The 20,848-nt window shown below is 34.9% G+C and overlaps 1 protein-coding gene across 1 annotated transcript in view; it reads right to left on the bottom strand.

The window, feature by feature from the left end:
* G2E3 (G2/M-phase specific E3 ubiquitin protein ligase) overlaps positions 1–20,848 on the bottom strand; it is a 64,074-nt gene that overhangs the window by 6,237 nt on the left and 36,989 nt on the right. Inside the window, exons 7-13 of the mRNA XM_016209512.2 lie at positions 18,640–18,746; positions 17,863–17,979; positions 14,983–15,107; positions 14,745–14,877; positions 12,377–12,684; positions 9,301–9,482; positions 4,924–5,096 (exon numbers count right to left, since the gene is read on the bottom strand). Of these exons, the coding sequence (XP_016064998.1) occupies positions 4,924–5,096; positions 9,301–9,482; positions 12,377–12,684; positions 14,745–14,877; positions 14,983–15,107; positions 17,863–17,979; positions 18,640–18,746 (1,145 nt within the window). The remainder of the gene's footprint in view (positions 1–4,923; positions 5,097–9,300; positions 9,483–12,376; positions 12,685–14,744; positions 14,878–14,982; positions 15,108–17,862; positions 17,980–18,639; positions 18,747–20,848) is intronic.

Here is a 20,848-nt window from a genome sequence, read left to right as displayed (position 1 = left end):
TCTGACATTTATAGGATTCTTATGAGCTCAGAGATATATTTAAAAGATTTTTTTGTTGTTATGTGGTATTTTAATATTTTACATAGAAGGAAGGATTACTCTTCAGCTTTTATGTTGCCCTTTTCTTCATCTTGATCTGCCTAATTCCTATTTATCATTCAGTTTTAATTTAAATACCAGTTATATAGATAGGGAAACTCTTCCTGGCGTCTAGATTAGTCATATCTATAAAAACAAAACAGAAGAAATAAACAATGATGAATTCTCTGACTTAGCAATCAGAAAAATCCATCTGTAGATACATGAACTATGTGGGGAAGGAAACACTGTATACATTTCTCTCATTAAGAAATGCACTTCAGCCCGGCTGGGTGGTTCAGTGGTTAAGCAATGATCTATGATCCAGAAGATCACGTTTCCATTCCCAGGGGCATGAAGGAGGCAGCCAATCAATGATGACTCTCATCATTGATGTTTCAATTCTCTCTCCCTCTCTCTAAAATCAATAAAGATACACACACACACACACACACACACATATATATAAAAAGGTACACTTCAAATAAATTTTAAAATAACCACATCAAAATTTATACTATATTGGATTACTCTGTGTATTAATCATAATTATAAATGGTAATTCTATTCATAAGAAAATTATACTACTTAAGAGTCCTATAGTAAGGAATTTGGATATATTTATAAGATCTATGTAACAGTGTTATTTTCAATTGCAATATTAAAAATACATTGGGAATTATATCCTTTGAAACGACTTAAGCTTATGATGACATATTTTAATTTGTGAGAGTGCTGGGGAACACCTCAAATATCCATCTATAGGAAACTGGTTGGAAAAACAGGAACTGGTTGAGGAAAAACAACGATATATTCAAACAACAGAGTTCTATAGAGCTCTAAAACAGAATGAGGACTATGTCTATTTTCTACCATGAGTGACTTCCAGAATACATTGCCCAGTGAAAAATGAGCAGAAAAAAAGGGTGGAAGGTATCCTAATAGGAGAAATGAATACACATATACACATATCTGCTATTATTATAAAAACAAATAATGCCCAGCTGGGCATGGCTCAGTGGTTGAGCATTGACCTAGCATCCCGGGTGCGATCCCCAGTCCGGGGCACACAGGAGGCAGCCGATTAATGAGGACTCTCTTATCATTGATGTTTCTTTCTCTCTCCCTTTCCCTTCCTCTCTTTGAAATCAATAAAGATATATTAAAAAGTAAGTAAATAAGTAATACAAATAATGAAAGGATAAACAATAAAAGCCACTAAAATGATTACTTTATAAGGGCATAGAAGGTAGATATGATTAAGATAAAAGGTATACTTTGAATACAATTTGCATCATAAAGCTGAGTTCTTTTACTGTACTTTCATTATAGATTTGACTTTGAAACCATGTAAATATTTTACATAACTTTTAAAAAAAATTTTAATTAAAAACCCACTAAAGATAAATAAAGAAATAAAGTATACCCAGTTAGTGGTATAACAACACAGAAAGTAACCATTACAAATGACTTTAAAACACAGTAATTTGACAGTACAGCTCTAGAATAAAAAATAGAAAAACAATTTTAACCTGTTTTCAATAATATTTGTTATTGGTGATTTGGTATTGTTATTCTGAGATTACTGTTTCTAAAATGTGGACTAAGTCAAGTGAAAATTATTTCATATTCTAATTCTCCAGTGACTCTGAGAACTAGAATTCTCAACATGAGACAAAGAAAAAGTTAAACAGCTTGTAGTAGTGAATTTGAAGTATCAGTATGAACTTATGATGTATTTTATCTTAAAAAACAAAAACAAAAAACCCTGCATTTCCTAGTTTTGGTCCACTGAAAAGGCCTAGAAACAATGACCAACCTGGCAAAAATGAGCATCCCTAGCATTCAGACTGTGGTTTTGAAATATCATTTCCCATTCAAAGAAACAAAGGTCCCTTAGGGCAGAATGACAAAATGAGACACACATTATTATACCATATAGCAAGATGGCTACCAAAGACCATTAAAGGCTAACATCAAAAAACCTCAAAGAAACAACATAAAAAGGCTTATAATGGCCAAAGATGAGACAATTTGAACTTCAGTAAAGATAATAACTGTTCCAGTTTCAACACAAGTATATTTAAATCTATGGATTAATGATACTAAAATTTTAAAAAACCTTAATCACTGCTGAGATAACATGATGAATGATAATAGCTCAAAACTAATACTGGAGTCAATAACAAGGGTAGGTAGGATAGATGAACAAGACTGGCAACCGATTTGACTGATAATTGTTAGATATGGGTGATAATTACATGGCATACCACTCTGCCTCTTTCATATATATTTTATGTTTTTCATTTTAAAAAAAGAAGAGTATGAGGACATATTTAAGTTTTCAAACTTCTTTCAAAGTATTATTGAAACAAAAGTTTGAAGAGCAGTGTTAAAAGCTGAAGAGCAAGAATCTCGTCTACCTTGTTAATCAAAGAATGCTGAGCACCTATTAACCAGCAGACAAGAGGTGCTCAATATGTAGTTATTAAATGAATGCGTAGAGATAAAATAGTTGGCTTAGTACTAAGAATTTTAAAATAATTTTTATTTAGAAAAATAATTATAAATTGAGATAATGATTAGTTTTTCTATATAAGCATCATACATTTATGCAATTCTATATAGAATTGTCAGAACAGTAATTATCCTTAACAGGTTTGTTTTAAAACATTATTTTAAAATAACATTTAAGAGACTTTCCTAAAATCTCTAAAACAAGAAGCAGCTGGCCTCAGCTTGCCCCATCTCTCTCAATAAGTGGCCCCAAGCCTGGAACAAGCAGCCTCCTGCCAAGGTTCACAGCTTGGCCTCTCCTGGGCACCTCCAAGCCCAACATAAATAGCAGCCATCTGCAGGTCTCTCTATAGCTCATGCCAGGTAGCCACAGGAAGGGCACAGGCAATAGCTGACTTTGCACCTCCTGGGAGGCCCCAGAGCCAGTGTACCTGATGGATAGATTCACACCACACCAGACTACAACCCTACCAGATCCATGAGCCACACACTCAAGGGATGGACTCAGTGAGCACCAGAGCCCCACTGAAGGAAGTCCAGCACTACAGGGGTGTCTTCTGCACAGCAGCTGTTCAGCTGTAGTTGCAGCTGGTCCTTACAGTTGACTGGCCTGGGGGGTCAATCCCTCCCAGTGACACCAACAGCTATCAATGCTCAACTACAACAAGACAGTGCACACAACCCACAGAGGGGCACACCTAGAGTGCCCAGCTTGGGTGACTGGGGAAGCTGAGCCAGAGCCCTACAAGACACCTACTACACAAGGCCACTCTACCAATTCCAGGAGACATAATACATACATAAACTCTGCCTAAGACATAGAAACAAACACAAGGAAGCAGCCAAAATGAGGAGACAAGGAAACATGTCACAAATGAAAGAACATAAAAATCTCCAGAAAAAGAACTATATGAAATGGAAGCAAACAAACTACCAGATACAGAGTTCAAAACAGTGGCTTAAAAGGATATTGAAGAAACACAATGAGAACAAGGAACTTAATGTGAACATCAATGACATAATAAAGGACCAGTCAGTAATGAAGGATACACTAACTGAAATGAAGAATAATTTACAAGGAATCAACAGTCGAGCAGAGGACACCGAGAATCAAATCAGCAATTTGGAATATGAGGAAGCAAAAAACACCCAGTTAGAACAGGGGGGAAAAAAGCAGCCTGGCTAAGCGTGGCTCAGAGGTTGAGCATCAACCTAGGATCCAGGATATCTAGTTCGATTCCCAGTCAGGGGTGTGCAGAGGCAGCTGATCAATGAGGACTCTCTCATCATTCATGTTTCTCCCTCTCCCTTCCTCTCTCTCAAATCAATAAAAATATATTTTTTTAAAAAAAAATCCAAAAATATGATAGTATAAGGAGCCTCTTGAATAACTTCAAGGGTACCAACACTTGCATCATGGGGATGCCAGAAGGAGAAAAGAGGGAGCAAGAAATTGAAAACTTACTTGAAAAAATAATCACAGAAAACTTTCTCTACCTAGTGAAATAGACTTACAAGTCCAAGCACAGAGAGTCCCAAACAAGATGAACCCAAAGAGGCCCACATCAAGACATATCTTAATTAAAATGCCAAAGGTTAAAGTCAAAGAGAGAATCATAAAAGCAGCAAGAGAAAAGCAATTAGTTACCTACAAGAGAGCCACCCATACGACTGTCGGCTGATTTCTCAACAGAAACTGCAGGCCAGAAAGGAGTGGCAAGAAATATTCAAAGTGATGAAAAGCAAGGACCTACAATCAAGATTACTCTACCATGCAAAGCTATCATTTAGAACTGAAGGTCAGATAAAGAGCTTCCCAGACAAGAAAAAGCTAAAGGAGTTCATCACCGCCTAACCAGTATTACATGAAATGTTGAAGGGTCTTCTTTAAGAAGAAAAAAAGATAAAAAATATGAACAATAAAATGGCAATAAATACATACCTATTAACAACTGAATCTAAAAATCAAAATAAATGAACAAGGAATCTAATGAACAAAATAAACTGATGAAATAAATATGGAAACATGGTACAGACTGATAAACCTCAGAGGGTACTGGGGAAGAAGGGTGGGAAAAGATTAATCAAAGAACTTATATGAATATATGCATTACCCATGGACACAGATAATAGGGTGGTGAAGGCCTGGGGAGGGGCGAGATCCTGGTGGAAGGAGGCAATGGGGAAAAAAAGGAAGGGCATCTGTAATTCTCTCAACAATTAAGATTTAAAAAAGAATAAAATAACATTTAAAATTTTTATAAAATATATCTCACATTATAAGATAATTAACATGTAAGTTGAGTGAATCTCATATAAATAACTTACCTTTCAAAAGGTGCCTGGACTCTCTTAATTACATGGTAAGCAAGTATGTCTTTTGCCAGTAAATACTTATCACTTAATGATGTTATAAGTCTTAGACATCCAATAAGTTCTAGGTAGTTATAGCATTCATTCATAACAGAATTTAAGTCAGCTACATTTGTTGCAGTATTTATCTGTAATGAAGAAGAAAATATACCCAGTTTCCACTTTCACTTGTGACTGATATTTATATTTCAAATGACACATTACTTTATACTCAATTCTTGAGCACACCAGAATGGAGTGAACGTATACCAAGAATTATTTTTCTAGAATAAATACCTGACAATCCAGTTTAATAAATATTGTATATTTCTGCTTTCAAGAAACCTTGAGTATAATGCCACTTTTTTATTGCTGTTAATCCTCACCCAAGGTTATTTTTTCCATTGTTTTTAGACAGTGGAAGGGAGGGAGGGGGAGAAAGAGGGAGATATAGAGAAACATCAATGTGAGAGACACACATCGATTGGTTGCCTCCCGCACACACCCTGTCTGGGCCAGGACTGAACTTGCAACCCAAGTAAGTGCCCTTGACCGGGAATCGAACCTGAGACCCTTTGGTGCACAGGTCGATGCTCTAACCACTGAGCAACACTAGCCAGGGCTATAATGCCACCTTAACACAGGAAATGACTTACATAAAAGGCAATAATTGACATAGGACAGTTACACAGCACTAGAGAGGCAGGACACATGACCTGAGATTTCATGAAAGAGAATATCAGCTAAGACTTAGATGAATACAATGAAAAGAGTATTTTAGGTAAGAGCGTTACCTAAACAAATAAATACTTGACCATTTATTTGCCAGACACTTTCATATAGGTTAGCTCTTGAACAGTGTCAGAAGGAGCAAAATACAAATATGAAGCAGTCAATAGTCTACTGAATGGAAAATTTCCTTGCTATTGCTTTGCAAAAACTCTGCTCCCAGAGATTTACATGATTCCCTCATTCATTTCAGAACTCTGCTGAAATCTCCAAAGTTTATCCTGACTACCTGGGTCAAAACACCACCTTCATACTCTGAGAGTAATAGTTGAATATATGTTGCCTCATCCTCACAAACCCACCACCCTGAGTTTTAGCTGGGCACACAAACTTTCATTGGAGTTAGATGTGGCTATATGTGACTTAGGCTGTCCAACAGAATGTGAGTGAAAACGTGTCAAACTTCCTCCCACTCTACTTCCACTTTCTCCCTTCAGCCATGTAGATGCAGATGCTATCCTGTGATTACATAAGCACGAGAGGATGGAATCCAACTCCCTGGATGACAAGGTGTGTCACAACTATACCTCTAAAATAAGAGTCATTTCTGTAAAAATAAGAGCACTTTTTGTTTTATGGAACTTATGATGTCTGTCACAACTAGTCAACACCACCATTATGTGACATAACAAATGGGTGTGCTGTGTTTCAATAAAACTTTATTTACAGGCCCGACTTGATCTACGGCCATTGTTTGCCAAACCCACCCCTAAAATCTAGACAACAGACCTAGCTGGTGTGGCTCAGTGGTTAGAGGGTCGGCCTGCAAACTGGAGAGTCCTGGGTTCAATTCTGGCCAAGGGCACGCACGTACCTCAGTTGCAGGCTCAATCCCTGTCCCCTGCTGGGGGCTGTGCAGGAGACAACCAATCGATGTCTCTCTCCCACATCGATGTTTCTCTCTCCCCCACATCAATGTTTCTCTCTCTCTCTCCTTCCATGCTCTCTGAAAAGCAATGGAAAAAATATCCTTGGGTGAGGATTAAAAATAATAATAATAGTAAAAATAAAATCTAGACAACAGATATTAGAGAAAAATAAGTATCTGCCATTTTTTTGAGCCATTGTCTCTTTGGGTCTCTGTGTTACAGCAGCTTAACCTAAGCTCTAACTTATACCCCAAACATTATCTATCTCCTTTCTCATAGTTTTATTTTTAGAATATATTTTCGTACATGATAGTATAGTTGGCCCTCAAACAACACAGGTTTGACCTGTGCAGGTCTACTTATATGCAGATTTTTTTTTTTTTTTCTCAATACAATTGGCTCTCTGCATCCATGGGTTTTGCATCAGCAAATGAGGAGGGCTAACTGTATGCATTGTTCTCTGCCATTTTATGTAAGAGATCTGAACATGTGCAGATTTTGGTATCTGCAGGGTGTGGGTTGGGATCCTAGAACCAATCCCCCGTGGATACAGAGGGACAACTGTAGTTAAGTTTTGGGGGAATCAAAAATTATATGTGGATTTTTTGACTGTGTTTTGACCATATATTTCAAGGTCAACTATTATGTATTTATTTATCTTCTATCTTCCCCCTAAAAGGTAATTTCAAGGAGGCAGGGACTTTGTTTGGTTCACTACTTTATCTTCAGAACTGGGTACACAGTATTTGTTGACTAAATATATAAACATTGGCTAGGAATACAGAAATAGGAATAGGTAAAGCCATGAGGAGAGGTGGAAGTCTTTTTAAAAAAAATTTTTTTAATGTTTTTATTGATTTCAAGGAGAAGAAGGGAGAGGGAGGGAGAGATAAAAACATCAATGATGAGAGTCATTGATCGGCTGCCTCCCACATACCCCCTACTGGGGATTGCGCCTGAAACCCAGGCACGTGCCCTGACCTGGAATCGAACCATGACCTCCTGGTTCGCAGGTTGACGCTCAACTGAGCATTGGCAGGGTGGAAACAGTTGGAAGTCTTAAATGCCCTAATGATAACACGAACTTTGTTCAATAGGCAATGAAAAGCCATTGAGGATTCCTGAGGAGGAAAGCAATGTGGTGAAAATTATACTTTTGAAAGAACCATACTGAATAAGAATATTAGAATAATGTCCTAATTGCTTACGCATAGATATAATTTGAGTTTGGTATAGTAGGCACACTGAAAACAAGAAGGAATGGCTCAAAATAAGCCACTCTGAGAGACAGATGACTTGACACACACTGATAAAAGGAGTGTGGAAGAATGAAAACCCCTTCTCTGGAATGTCTTGGAAACAAAAAAATATATTGAAAAGGAAAGGAAAATCGAGCTGAAAAAATTCTGGGGAAAAATTAGTTGTCTTAATTAAACATGTTGGGCTCAATGTGCTAGCAAGAACCAGATCTTATCTTAATACAAAAGTCTAGGGGCTCAAAAATACAGGTCTGGAATCATTCAGAAAGGTTACAGGTGAGAAGACACTTTCCAAATACTATAGAATGAGGACTGTTAAAATAACACTGAAAAATACCTGTTTCAGGGGTAGGAAGAAGCATTAAAAAAGACATAAGTAGTCAAAAGTAGAAGGGAGTACAATATTAAAGAAAACAGTAGAGAGGGATTTGAAGACAGTGGGGATTGCACAAGTCAAAGGAGATAAAGAATTAGACTTAAAAGATGCATTTGAATGTGAAGATCTAGATCTCTGAGTATCAGCTATGAACTAGCTAACTTGGGAGAGTGGTGGTGGGAACCAGAGGCCTCTCTCTAAGAAGTTAAGAAATCCATAGGAAAGAGGAAGTGGGACAACAAAATTAAGCCTCACTTCATCGCCCAAGTCATACAGCTTATAGTTTCTAGTTATTTCAATCTAAAATCTGACTTGTAAGCATTTTAACCATTAAACTATACTGCTAATTCACTGAGACAGTGGCTGGATAGAGTAGGCATAAGTAGGGAGAAGGTTAAGGGAAGAAAAGTTGAATGGCTTTCATTATCTCAATTAGTTTCCAAATCAGTAACATGTAAGCAATGACACTTATACAGCATATGGTAACTAAATTAAGTTTGTACATGTAACATGAGCTGTACAGGGCTCAGTATATGTTAACTATTGTTAGGTGGGAACACTGAGTCTCCTCACTTGTTTCCATATTGAAAATAATTCAGCCTGGTCCTTCTCTCAACCTAGCACTCACATCTCCCTATAGGAAGAAGTATAAGTTTTATGACTAGTAAACTAAGTCCTTGCTCTCTTCAGATCCATTACCTGTAGGAAAGCATAAGCATACTTTCATCTGCTCCCTAATAAGAAAAAAGGAACCCATCTTATACTGTCTTTAGCAGGGCAGATAAATCCATCTAGTTCTGAGAAATGTTAGCAAGTCATTTTGACCACAGGCTGAAGTCACATTATCCATTTGGTTTTATCAAATCAAACCTGGTACTTTATCTCTAGCTGTCTGACCTTTACATCTATCTTTTAACTGGTTGTGAACTCTGCTGGTAAACAGAAATACTGACCCCTTAACTACTCCACAGAGGATTATTATTCTATTGTAGATCCATCACTTATATTCAAATCTACTTAGAATGTAGTCTGCATTTTAATAAACATACACATTTCTTACCCTGATTAAAATCTGTGCCACATTAAAGTCTGAAACATCATCTAAAGTTGGTAAGGTATTTTCTGGTCCACAAACAAGGCAGTTAAACAAGGTCTGAGAAAAGAAACCAGGTGAAGGACCACCATGAACCAAAGAAATGGCAAGCATTTTGCCAGCTTCATAGTAAAGATTCTCTTTCAGAGCTGTAAATAGATGGAAATACATCAAATATACTTCTTTTATTATTATAACATCATATATAATAAATACATATGTAATAAATTAAAAATCAAAAAAACCTAAGCATTAGATAAATGGGAAATAACAATTCATAGAAGCTATAACATATAAAATATAGATTTCACCTAAAATATACAAAAAATTTTTCTGAATAAAAATAACCTGTTGTAGAAATAATATACAGAAACTCTTAAAAAAAAAAACACCTATAATCCTCCCACCATGATCACCAGTGTACACACTTTGGTATACTTGTGTCCTGTGTGTATATAAATATATACAAAAATAGTTTGACCTCTGCTTTTTTCAACTTATTATATTGTAAATTTTTTATATTATTTAAAAATTATTAAGCCTGGTTGGCATGGCTCAGCGTATGAGCATCGACCTATGATCCAGGAGATATGAGGTTTGATACCCGGTCAGGGAACATGCAGGGGTTGTGAGCTCAATCCCCAGTGGGGGCGTGGAGGCAGCTGATCAATGACTCTATCATTGATGTTTCTATCTCTCTCTCCCTCTCGCTTCCTCTCTCTGAAATCAATAAAGATATACATTAAAAAAAATTATTGAAACCTAGTTAAGGAATGCATTAAGACTAAGTTACAGACGTGCAGCAAAATAAACCATCCCTTTATTACTGGCACCCTTGCTAAGTGACATTATACGATCAATACCTATTTACATATTTTTGTTTATATATCTTTATTTGATTAGGATAAATTAGGATAGATAAAGTATTAGTGGTTCAAAGGATATGAACATTTTACTGTTGCCAAATTATGTTCCAAAATGACACAAATTTAATCCCAACAGTATATGCTATCTTACCATGTCACAGTTTTTAATATTTTTTAAATTTACCATTTAAAATGTTTTAGCTACTTTATGTCAAAAGAATATCATGTAAATTTTCATTTATTTTTTCTAAAAACTGTTCAAAGCAACTTATTAGTAATCAACAATACTTGAAATAATAAAATTTCCTTAACAATAACTTTTAAGTGTATTAGTCACATTTTACAGATGAAGAAATTGAGATCCAGAGAGGTTACATAATTAATCTAAGGATTTAAAGCTACTTAAGTGATGTGTACAAAATGAATTCAGATTTTGTGACTTAAATTCATGTACTCTCCACTGTACCAAAACTGCCTTGAGTGAACATTACTGATTACTTGGAATTTTTTTTTTTTTTGAGGATAGATCCAAGATATTTATTTATTCATTCAACAGGTATTTATTTATACCAGGAGCTCGGCCAGCCAACACATGTAATGGCTTTTCTTTTTCTTTAGTCTTTTGAATCAAACAGCAATACATGCTTGCAAAAACACTTCCAAAGATAAAGATGTTTATAAAGTAAAGTTGTGTTGCTTCCCATCTTGCCTCAAGTGGGCATTAATGACCCTTTGTTAATCTTACTAACAATTTCAAATGAGTCCCTCTATACTTCCTTTATTTAGAAAGCATATGCGCATATATTTATCATTCTTTATACTTTATATTATCAACTATAATATATATACATATTATTTTGTATATATACATATCATTCTTTATTATGTATTGATACATGTCTAAGACAATCCGTAAAAATGCACCTCATTATTTTACTCGACTACATAGTATTCTATAGGCTAAAATTCTATAACTTAAAAAACTCAATCACTACCTTATAGACAGACCTTCAATTGTTTTCCTAGTTTTGGCTAATAAAGAATTGCCATAGTAAACAGTCTTAAATATATGCATTTATATGCAAATATATACATTTAATATATATTCATATGCAATTTTACTCTCTTAAATATATTTTCAAAGGTGTACATTGCTGTGTTAAAGATATATGCATTTTCAATTTTAATAAAAATGCCAGATTAATTTAAAGGAAGTATAGAATTAAACTGTGTGTACTGTAAATAGTACAAATGACCTTTGGTAGTTTCTCAATTATTTCAATGATGCTTCAGGTAACAGTGAGAAAGTTCTAGGGAACATATAGGAAGAAATTCAAATGGAATGAATTAAGTCTTCTCACTCTTTCGAATTTCCTATTACAGCAAAAGTGGTATAAAAGCTCCTAAAAATGAATGCTAGAATTAACCAGTGTTTTGAGATGCCTGTTTTAATCATAGTAATTCCTCACTAGAAATAAAGACAGAAAAATATCATATATGTAATTGTATAAGAAAAATTCTTGAAAGCAAAAGTGTATTTAAAAATCTGTTACATGTGGACCAGAAAATTATGTTATAAAAAATCCTAGGTTATGAAGAAAGATGCCAACTGCAAATTCTAAATATCTGAACAAGAAGGGCTCAGATAATCATTCATCCCATTTGGCCACTCTATTCAAATAAAATTAGAATGGATATAAAATACATTTTTAAGATATTGCAGTTAATTACAGAATCACTTCAAGTAAGATATTGCTATAAAGAAATTAAGAACTTTTTTTTTTTTTAATATATCTTTATTGATTTCAGAGAGAGGAAGGGAGACGGGGAGAGAGAGAGAGAGAAACATCAATGATGAGAGAGTCATTGATTGGCTGTAGCCCGCAGCCTGGGCATGTGCCCTGACTGGGAATTGAACCCCGATCTCCTGGATCCCAGGTCGACACTCAACCCCTGAGCCATGCCCGGCTGGGCAAGAACATTCTTAAAGAAAATGTTTCACTACAAAATTTGCTTTTAAAACTATCATTCCCAATCCCCCTTTTCTGTGATTCTATCAGTATTTTATCAGCAAAGTAAATTATACATTTCAGCCACATGTATTGAATATCAATTCTAACCAGCTATCTCTTCCTTTACACATGGTACATGCAGTATGTATAATAATAAATAATTACCTTGAGAATTTAGGGACAAGTTCTTTGACAAGGTCCCTTCAAACAATGGTGAGTTCTCAAGATGTTGCATTAAAAGACTTAGGAATTCTTGCTTTGATCCAGGATGCTCTGTTCCAAAATTATCCTTTTCATTAACATATACAATTTCAATGGTGTGCGAAGGATTAAACTTCTGATTTTTGAATCCATTTAAGGCACTATTCCAGATATCGGCTTTGTTGATATATAATCTTTTAGTTTTTTTAATAATTTGAAATCCTAACTCTATAATTATTGTTGAAATGTCTCTTTTAAATTTGTTGCCTTGCCTATAAAACATGAATTTAAACACAGAGGTAAGGACTCTAAAATACTTTATATGACATGACAGTATACAGTAAAAAAAGAAACAAAAAAGGATTGAAAAAAGTTCTTCCCAACTCCCACCCAAAGGCAGACAATGGCTGCCACTGGAACCCAAACCAGTTATTTAATAACTTTAGTTCAAAATTCTTAATTCCTCCTCCCCAGTCTTCTACCAAATTAAAATAATGTCATAAATGATTTATGAGAATATTGACAGATGATTATCTTAAATTTGAGCAATTCAGTAGATTTAGGTATAAGAGTCAGAAGCGCAAACTCTCACCTTTCTGGCCAATGGCTACAACATACACTTACTTAACTGTATCTTATTTCATGTTCACTAGATCCTTTAAAAATAAAGCAAACATAGTCTCTGCTTACTATATGAGAGAACTATAGTTTTAAGAAATTACAATGTATTTTTAATCATAAAGTTAATTAATAGTAGAACTAATATTATACACAGAATTTGCAACCCCTACTTTTTAGTCTATACCAGTCATTCTCAGTGTGGTCCCAGACCACCACCAGCAGCAGCAGCATGTGGAAATTTGCTAGAAATGCAAATTCTGAAGCCCCACAGAGATAAATGGAATCAGAACCTCTGAGCATGAGGCCCAGTAATCCGGCTTAAAATGACCTCCAGGCTGTTGTATAGACTAACTCAGTTGCTCCTTGCCTCAGTTTCTCTATCTATAATTGGACTTGATGTACTCAAAATGATCCTGTTTGGGGCAATGTCATGTATTATCTTTCTACATCAAATATAAATTTTTCCCATCCTAACATATTATAATGTCCTAATGTGGGGCAGGTTTTGTTTTTCTTTCTTCACACAACCCTCTACTCTATTTATTAACCCAGGTTGAGCAAAACCAAAAACTTTTGGAAGATATTTCTTCAGAAATATACCTTCTTGACGCAAGCTGATTCTTTGCTCCTGTCTGGAATGGGAATACTAATGCTATTCTTCTAGAACATGACATATTAAAGCAGGAGCAAGGACTCAAACTTCCCTGGTATAACATCTTTAGAAACATTAAAATCATTTAAAACTAATGTGAACAGTTTTTTATACTAAAAGTGTAAAAGTATAAGAAATTTTCAGTTAATACAGTGGTATCTTAAAATAGCAATTCTTCACTTTTTAAATAGTATTCTACTTCTATCTGCAAATTTAGTTATCAAATATTTTCACAAAAATTCTCTTCTCCTTCTAAATTTTAACTTGATACTATTTTTAACAAAATGTACTTCCTCATGCTTAGCTACTAATGTTACTTTTGTCTATTTTTTCCCTATTGGCTACAACAAGGCTCTATGAACTTCTTTTATAAAGCCACATATACTTAAAAATCCTAACTTCAGTTGGACAAACACCTGACACAGTATGAAGATGTAATTCTAGTCTTATTTAAATGGTTAAGAATGATTTTGGAAGTTACTCATTTTTCTGTCTTATGAAAACAGTTAGGCATTAATAAAATACTTGTAAGTATGCCTTAAACTTCCTATACAGCTGACATTTAGATCGGACTTTGACAGTAAATACATTAAACAAACAAATGATTGCAAAATAAAAATAATTAGCCCTCCGTACTAAATATAATTCCTTCTTTTAAATAAAGTTAACATGGTATTCATGTTAATTTCCCATCTTACTCTAGAACCAAATAACAGTTTAAGGACACTTTCCAGATCCGTGTTTTTAAATTATCTTGAAAATGATCTATAATAAAAATGTATTTTACATCATGACTCAGTATACAATAAAATACTATAATTATTTTATATACACTCTTTCTATTTGCAATGCAATATGATACTTTATATTATAATCTATCCTGTTTCACCTTCTTTTTTAAATGCTGGTTGCATGATTTCATGATCAAATGTTGGGTCCTGCTGTTTGAAAATCATTCTACCAGACTACTGTAAAGATCAGCTAATATTCTGAATGTATATAGACACTTCCTGTTTAATTTTCTGAATTTTATATTTTTCTCCAATTCAAAATACACACCTCAGCAGATCTTTATGCTGGGCTCCAGGTGACTGTCTGGGTAATTTAGGTGATGATTCTTCCAACAAGCAATCATTTATTCCAACATTGTTAGTGTTGGGTAATGTATGTTTTTTGGCTTTTTGGAAACCCCCTGCAGATTTAAAACCCAATGTGAGCATAACAGAAATATAGATAGAAGCTTTTTAATAATATAAGTTTAATAAGAACATCTTTATTCAAAATTACAAAATATTACCTGAGTTGTAGGTAATACCTCTACATTCCAAACACTCCCAATTTTGTTCCCATGACTGTAGTAAGGAACAGGCTAAATGTGTTCCACTTGAACCACAAGACTGACAACGCTTTATTTCCCATTTGCTGAGGAGACAAAGAGAAGCAAATGTTGACATTTTGGTATTAACTTAGTCAAATTCCAGCCACCCACACTCTGCAGGCCTCACTGACAACCTGACACACAAAACCAACCCAAAGGAGAAAAAAAGATTATTTGCTTTGTTACTGCATTACCTTTTCTTAAAGCATTTTTTCTATTTCATTATTTATGTTTATGATCTCCTCCTCTAAATATTTTCTAACTTAAATATCAACATGTACATGAACTTGAACGTGCACATACACAAAGAATAGAAACATCAGAAATATGATTAAAGGAAAAATATTTTTTCTTTTATATTTGGAGATGACTATGGCAGTGTATCTGATACAGAAGAGGGATTCAGTAAATACATTACCTTACCTAAAATATTATCTTTCCCATCCAAGGTGAGGGATTATTTCCTTAAAAAAGCTTGCTTAGACATCTCAGGTATTGTGCAGCTCAATAAGACCCAGACTCACTACCAGGCCCACATTTGGATTCTCTCTTATCTGTTTCCCTCTCAACCCCCACCCACTGTGTAGTGTCTGTGTGCCAGTCCACATTTACATTTTCTGTATGGGGGAGGGTCGTGTGAGGCTTCCTCTTTGTTTGGTTATGAGTACACTCTGTATAAAAATGGATATACCTCCTGAGTGTGTAGATGTGTAGGTGATGAGAGAAGTAACTGGATACCCTCCTCTCTGGTAGGTGTGGGCGAAACTCCCTTTGTGTGGATATGGGGTATGTAGATGTGTGTCTGTGTGTCCCAGCTCCCCTTCTCCAGATAGTTCTGTCAGCTAATGATGAAGAGAAAGAAGGATGACATCTAACATGAGTGCTTACTATACACTAGGCTCAGTTCTCATTCTTTACATGAAAAGTTTAATCCTCACAATTTTAGTAGTAGGAAAAACCACTGTGACCTCCATTTTAAAGACAGGAAACCAAGGCATAGAGGAATAAATAACTTGCCCAATCAAGTTTACTCTGTGCTAGTAAATCTCAGCGTGAGGCTTCCAACCCACTTTACCTGATGTCAGCCCCATGCTGTTAACCATTATACCATGTTGCCTTTCAGCAAAACTGCCTTCCTGTCACTAGGATGAGAGGGAGTGAGATTACAAAGAAAGCATTTAGATAGCAGGTATCCCTGTCCCAGGAGAAAAGGCAAGGGAGAGTAATCTCAAGTAGCTGCTGGAAAAAAACAAAGTTGGTAGCTGATAGGCCAGTGGTTTAAAAGAGTCTAAAATAAATTTAGAAAATATCAACATTAATGATTGCATTGCTTCTTAGGACTGTAAAGTACTTTATTGTTTACATTATCTCATCTGTATCTCAGCACAACCCTTGAGAGGTGTATTACTGAATATGCAGAGTCACCATATTAAGTAATGTAATTGCACATTATTTGACATGTTAAAAGAGATCTCTGCCCTTAAAGAATTTTTAGTCTAATGACAAAGACAAATTTAAATAATGTCAATCATATTGTAACAAGCATAATGAAGGGAAAACTCAGTTCAGAATGGGAAATCAGGAGAGGTAACAGCTGCTTAAGGGAAACTTTCCAAAGCTGCCAAGACCTCAACTAAGTCTTCCCAAATTAGTAGTAGCTCCCTTTCCATGAGGAACAAGGCTCCCAATATTTTGCTCTGCACTTTAAGTTTCACCTTGCCATGTTCAAATACTACTGTATAACAGGGGGGGAAATTTAGTAAAATTTCCTACATAAATTTCAACAAAAATGGCTTTGTTACTTTTTATTCTGCATCTTAAAAATGTCTACTGACGTAACAAAGGAGTAACCAATAAATTTCAAATGCCAAACCCTTTTTATAGTGGTCCAAAAGAAACCTTGCTAGATTAATCTAGTTAAATTAACCTCTAAACAGGGCCATCCAATAGAAATACAATGCAAATCATATATGTCATTTAAACTTTTCTAGTAGTAATCATAATTAAAAGGTAAAAGAAACAGGTGAAATGAATCTGAATATTTCCAAAATATTATCATTATGTTCAACATGTAATAAATATTAAATTAAGATATTTTCAGTTCTTTTTTCTTAACTGTTATAGGCTGAATTGTATCTACTCATATGTTGGAGTCCTACCACCCAGCACCTCACAATGTGACTATGTTTAGAAATAGGGCCTTTAAAGAGATAATTAAGATAAAATGAAGTAATATTGGTGGACTGTAATCCAATATGACTGGACAAAGACAGAGGGACAATCCTTGAAGATATAGCTAGAAGGGAGACATGTGCAAGCCAAGGAGAGGTTTCAGAAGATATCATATCTGTGGATACCATTATCATGGACTTCTAGCCTCTAGGATTGTGAGAAAACAAATTTCTATTGTTTAAGCCACCCAGTTTGTGGTATTTTGTTATGGCAGCCCTAGCAAACTAAAACACACACTAAGTCTTATGTGTATTTGACACTTAACAACACCTCTCAATTGGGAATAGCCACATTTCAAGTGTTCAACAGCCACAAGTGCCTAGTGGCTACCATACAAGACCAGTGCAGCACTAAAAAATAGAGCCTTACGAAAATACACCAAGGAAACAAGTTGCAATTATGCTGAGTGCAGTAATTTTTCTATAAACAGATGTAAATACACACTTAATAAAGTTAAATCTTCAAACATCCTAAGAGCAAACACATTTCACTAACTATAATTCTGCTTTCTAAGCTGAAGGTTTCAATAAGAACACTAATTAAGCACAAGTGAACTTCCTGATATACCTATTAGGTGCATTATAGTCTCGCCCTTCCTTGCAACGACATCTTCGTACATCACAATGCTCATAGTGCTGCAGAAGCTCTTGATAAGCATTTTCCTCTAATTCCCAAGATGCATCTCTACAAATGAAGCAAGACATAAAATATACTTTGACCTAAAATGTTACATAAAAGGATTGATAATGAACCTAAAAATAAAAACTTTTCACATAACTGTACTCAGGAATGAGGCTTAAACTTGTTCTTTTTGGGATTAATCATTCTCTTCAAGACATAAATCCATTAGTGTCATTTTATCTTACACTTAGTCTCACAGTGACTTTTCAAATGCTAAAAGAAAAATTAAGCAGAAATTTTCTAAAACTTACATTTTTAACATTTCACTTCCATTTACTTCAAGTTTAGTACCATTATTTCTGGATTCATCTTTAAGTACTAACAAAATTCTCATACATTTTAAATCACACCTTGATTCTCTTAATTTATACATACCATTTTGAAGCCTACTATACTTGTGTATAAATCAATTAATATTGTATACAGCTGACGTGTTTATTAAGAGACTATAAATCAACTAATGAGACATTTAAGTCACAGTCCCTGCTCTCAAGAACTAGCAATCTGAGGAGAAGAAGGGGGAGATGGCAGGGGTGGCTTTACATTTCCCCATTTGAAATGGCTGCTTGTCCATCATCACATAGTCAGACTTAAATAATTATTTCCACTGTTATTAAATCCCACTTATAAAACATCTTTGTCAAAAGACTATATGTTACTCACTTTTCAGGAATATGAATTCCCATTCTCAACATCTCTTTCTGAAATATGTCACTATTATTACATACTGTGCACCTAAAGAAAAACACTCCTGCATTTATTGCTTGAACCTATAGCAAAAAATAGAAAATCTATTAACAATTTAACAAGTTAGGTTATGAACTTTATAGCTAACAGAACATATGCTATTTTTCACTTAATATATTATGAAATCTTATTTTGTACACTAACGGTTCTCAAACTTTGATAAACTAAGTTATCCCACTAAAATGTGGAGATCTTTTCCCCCAATGGTAAAAAAAAATTAAGCTAAATGAATTGGTCATTCTTAGCTTTACTATATATTCACCCATATATTCCTCTCAACCTCTGGTGTCTAATATCATTTCTATTCCCAAATATTGTGTTGTCCATGTCTGTGAATAAAATAGTAAAAATCTTGAGTTATTTCATCTAAGAAAGATGTTTAAATAAGTGTTACATAAAAAGCATCCTTGGTTCTATTTTGAACTCAATCTGTTAGTTTTCTTCCTAAAAGGGGAGAAGTATGAAACCTATTCTCACTCTTCAGCAACTACAAATACAGAAGCAGCAGGCAGAGGGTATGCAGAAGGAAACAGAAAAGTATAAGCCTATTAGAAACGGTATCCAATACCCAGTAAAAGAGAAACGAGCAGCACACATTCATCTTTACATTCAGCACACATTAACAAATATTTAACCCCTACTACATAGGTGCCAAACACTATGCTATGTACCAAAAAGAGAAATATAAGATGACTTGGATTTTACTTCAAGGAATTCTTATGAGTAGGCATACAAGTATACAATTATGATACAGTGCAAAAGTTTTTTTAAGTGTATACATGGAAGAGAGAGAAAGAAGTACCTCAGTCTATATAAGAACCTGACACGCGCTAGCCATTTTGGCTCAATGGTTAGAGCGTTGGCACCGGGACCAAAGGGTCCCCAGGTTTGATTCTGGCCAAGGGCACGTACCTCGGTTGCAGGCTCAGCCCTGGTCAGGGCACGAGCAGGAAGCAACCACTCGATGTATCTCTGTCACATCAATGTTTCTCTCTCTCTCTCTCTCTCTCTCCCTCCGACTCTTTCTGAAAAAGCAATGGAAAAAATATTCTTGTGTGAGAATTAAAAAAGGAAAGAGAAAAAAAGGATAAAAAGAACCTGACAAAAATGTCACAAGGATGAAAGATGATTTTGGAAGAAGATACAGGGGTGTGCCAGGAAAACAGGACAAAAGATATTACAAAACTAAAAAATAGCAGATATCAAGTCTCAGTGGTAACAGTAAGCACATGTGAAATTAATATACTTAGGCATTACATGCTGGTCACACTGAACTAAGTAATGAGGCTAAACAGGTAAATAAAAGCCAGTAGTGGGAAGAAATGATAGGAAATAAGGCACGCGGGAGAAAGACCAGTTAGTAGGCTCCTACAAAAGTCTAATTAAAAAAAAAAAAAGTGCCTGAAGTTAAACCATGTAGAGGGCAGAGAGCAGCAACAAAAAAATATACAAAAAATATCTATTAGGTAGACCTGACAGACTTAGAGAATGATCTGTGGATGATGAACAAAGAAGTGAACCAAGAGAAGCCCAGGTTCAAGCTAACATGCGGCAGGAAAGCAACAAGTTACTATAGGACATGATACAAGAAAGTAAATGTCTAGTATGGGGGGAAAAACACCATAGGACATTTGGAAGATACCAAGACCAGAACAATGGTGGAGAAATCCAAACTGAACAAGAACAGTGACAATTCCCTACATATCCAGAGTGAAAAGTTGCCATCATTTTTTTTGGGGGGGATATTAACCTATAGTCTCTCCTCACAAAATCCTAATGTATACAGCATTTGAAGTGGTAAAAACAATGAAATTTGCTTAACCATATACAGTTCTCATTCTATTGCATAGGTTTGTTCTTCCTTCGACTCTTTTATATTAATGAAGTTCAGATATTTAAAAAAATTATTCAAGCATTGTTGTAGCTATCTAGGCAGGGTAGATTCCATTTATTATTTCAGTTAAGACTCTAGTACCAGGGTGGAAAAGCCACTGGACCTCCTACAGAGAATATGAGTTAACTTCAATCAAGTAACAATTGCTTATTAATATTTATATCATAAGACAGGTATTCATGTGGCTGTATTTTTATATATTTGCATAAAGTAGATGTACAATTTTGTTTG

This window comes from Miniopterus natalensis, chromosome 1 (genome assembly GCF_054644295.1).
Source record: "Miniopterus natalensis isolate mMinNat1 chromosome 1, mMinNat1.hap1, whole genome shotgun sequence".
NCBI classification, from domain to species: domain Eukaryota; kingdom Metazoa; phylum Chordata; class Mammalia; order Chiroptera; family Miniopteridae; genus Miniopterus; species Miniopterus natalensis.
This window is presented reverse-complemented; position numbering and strand designations above follow the sequence as displayed.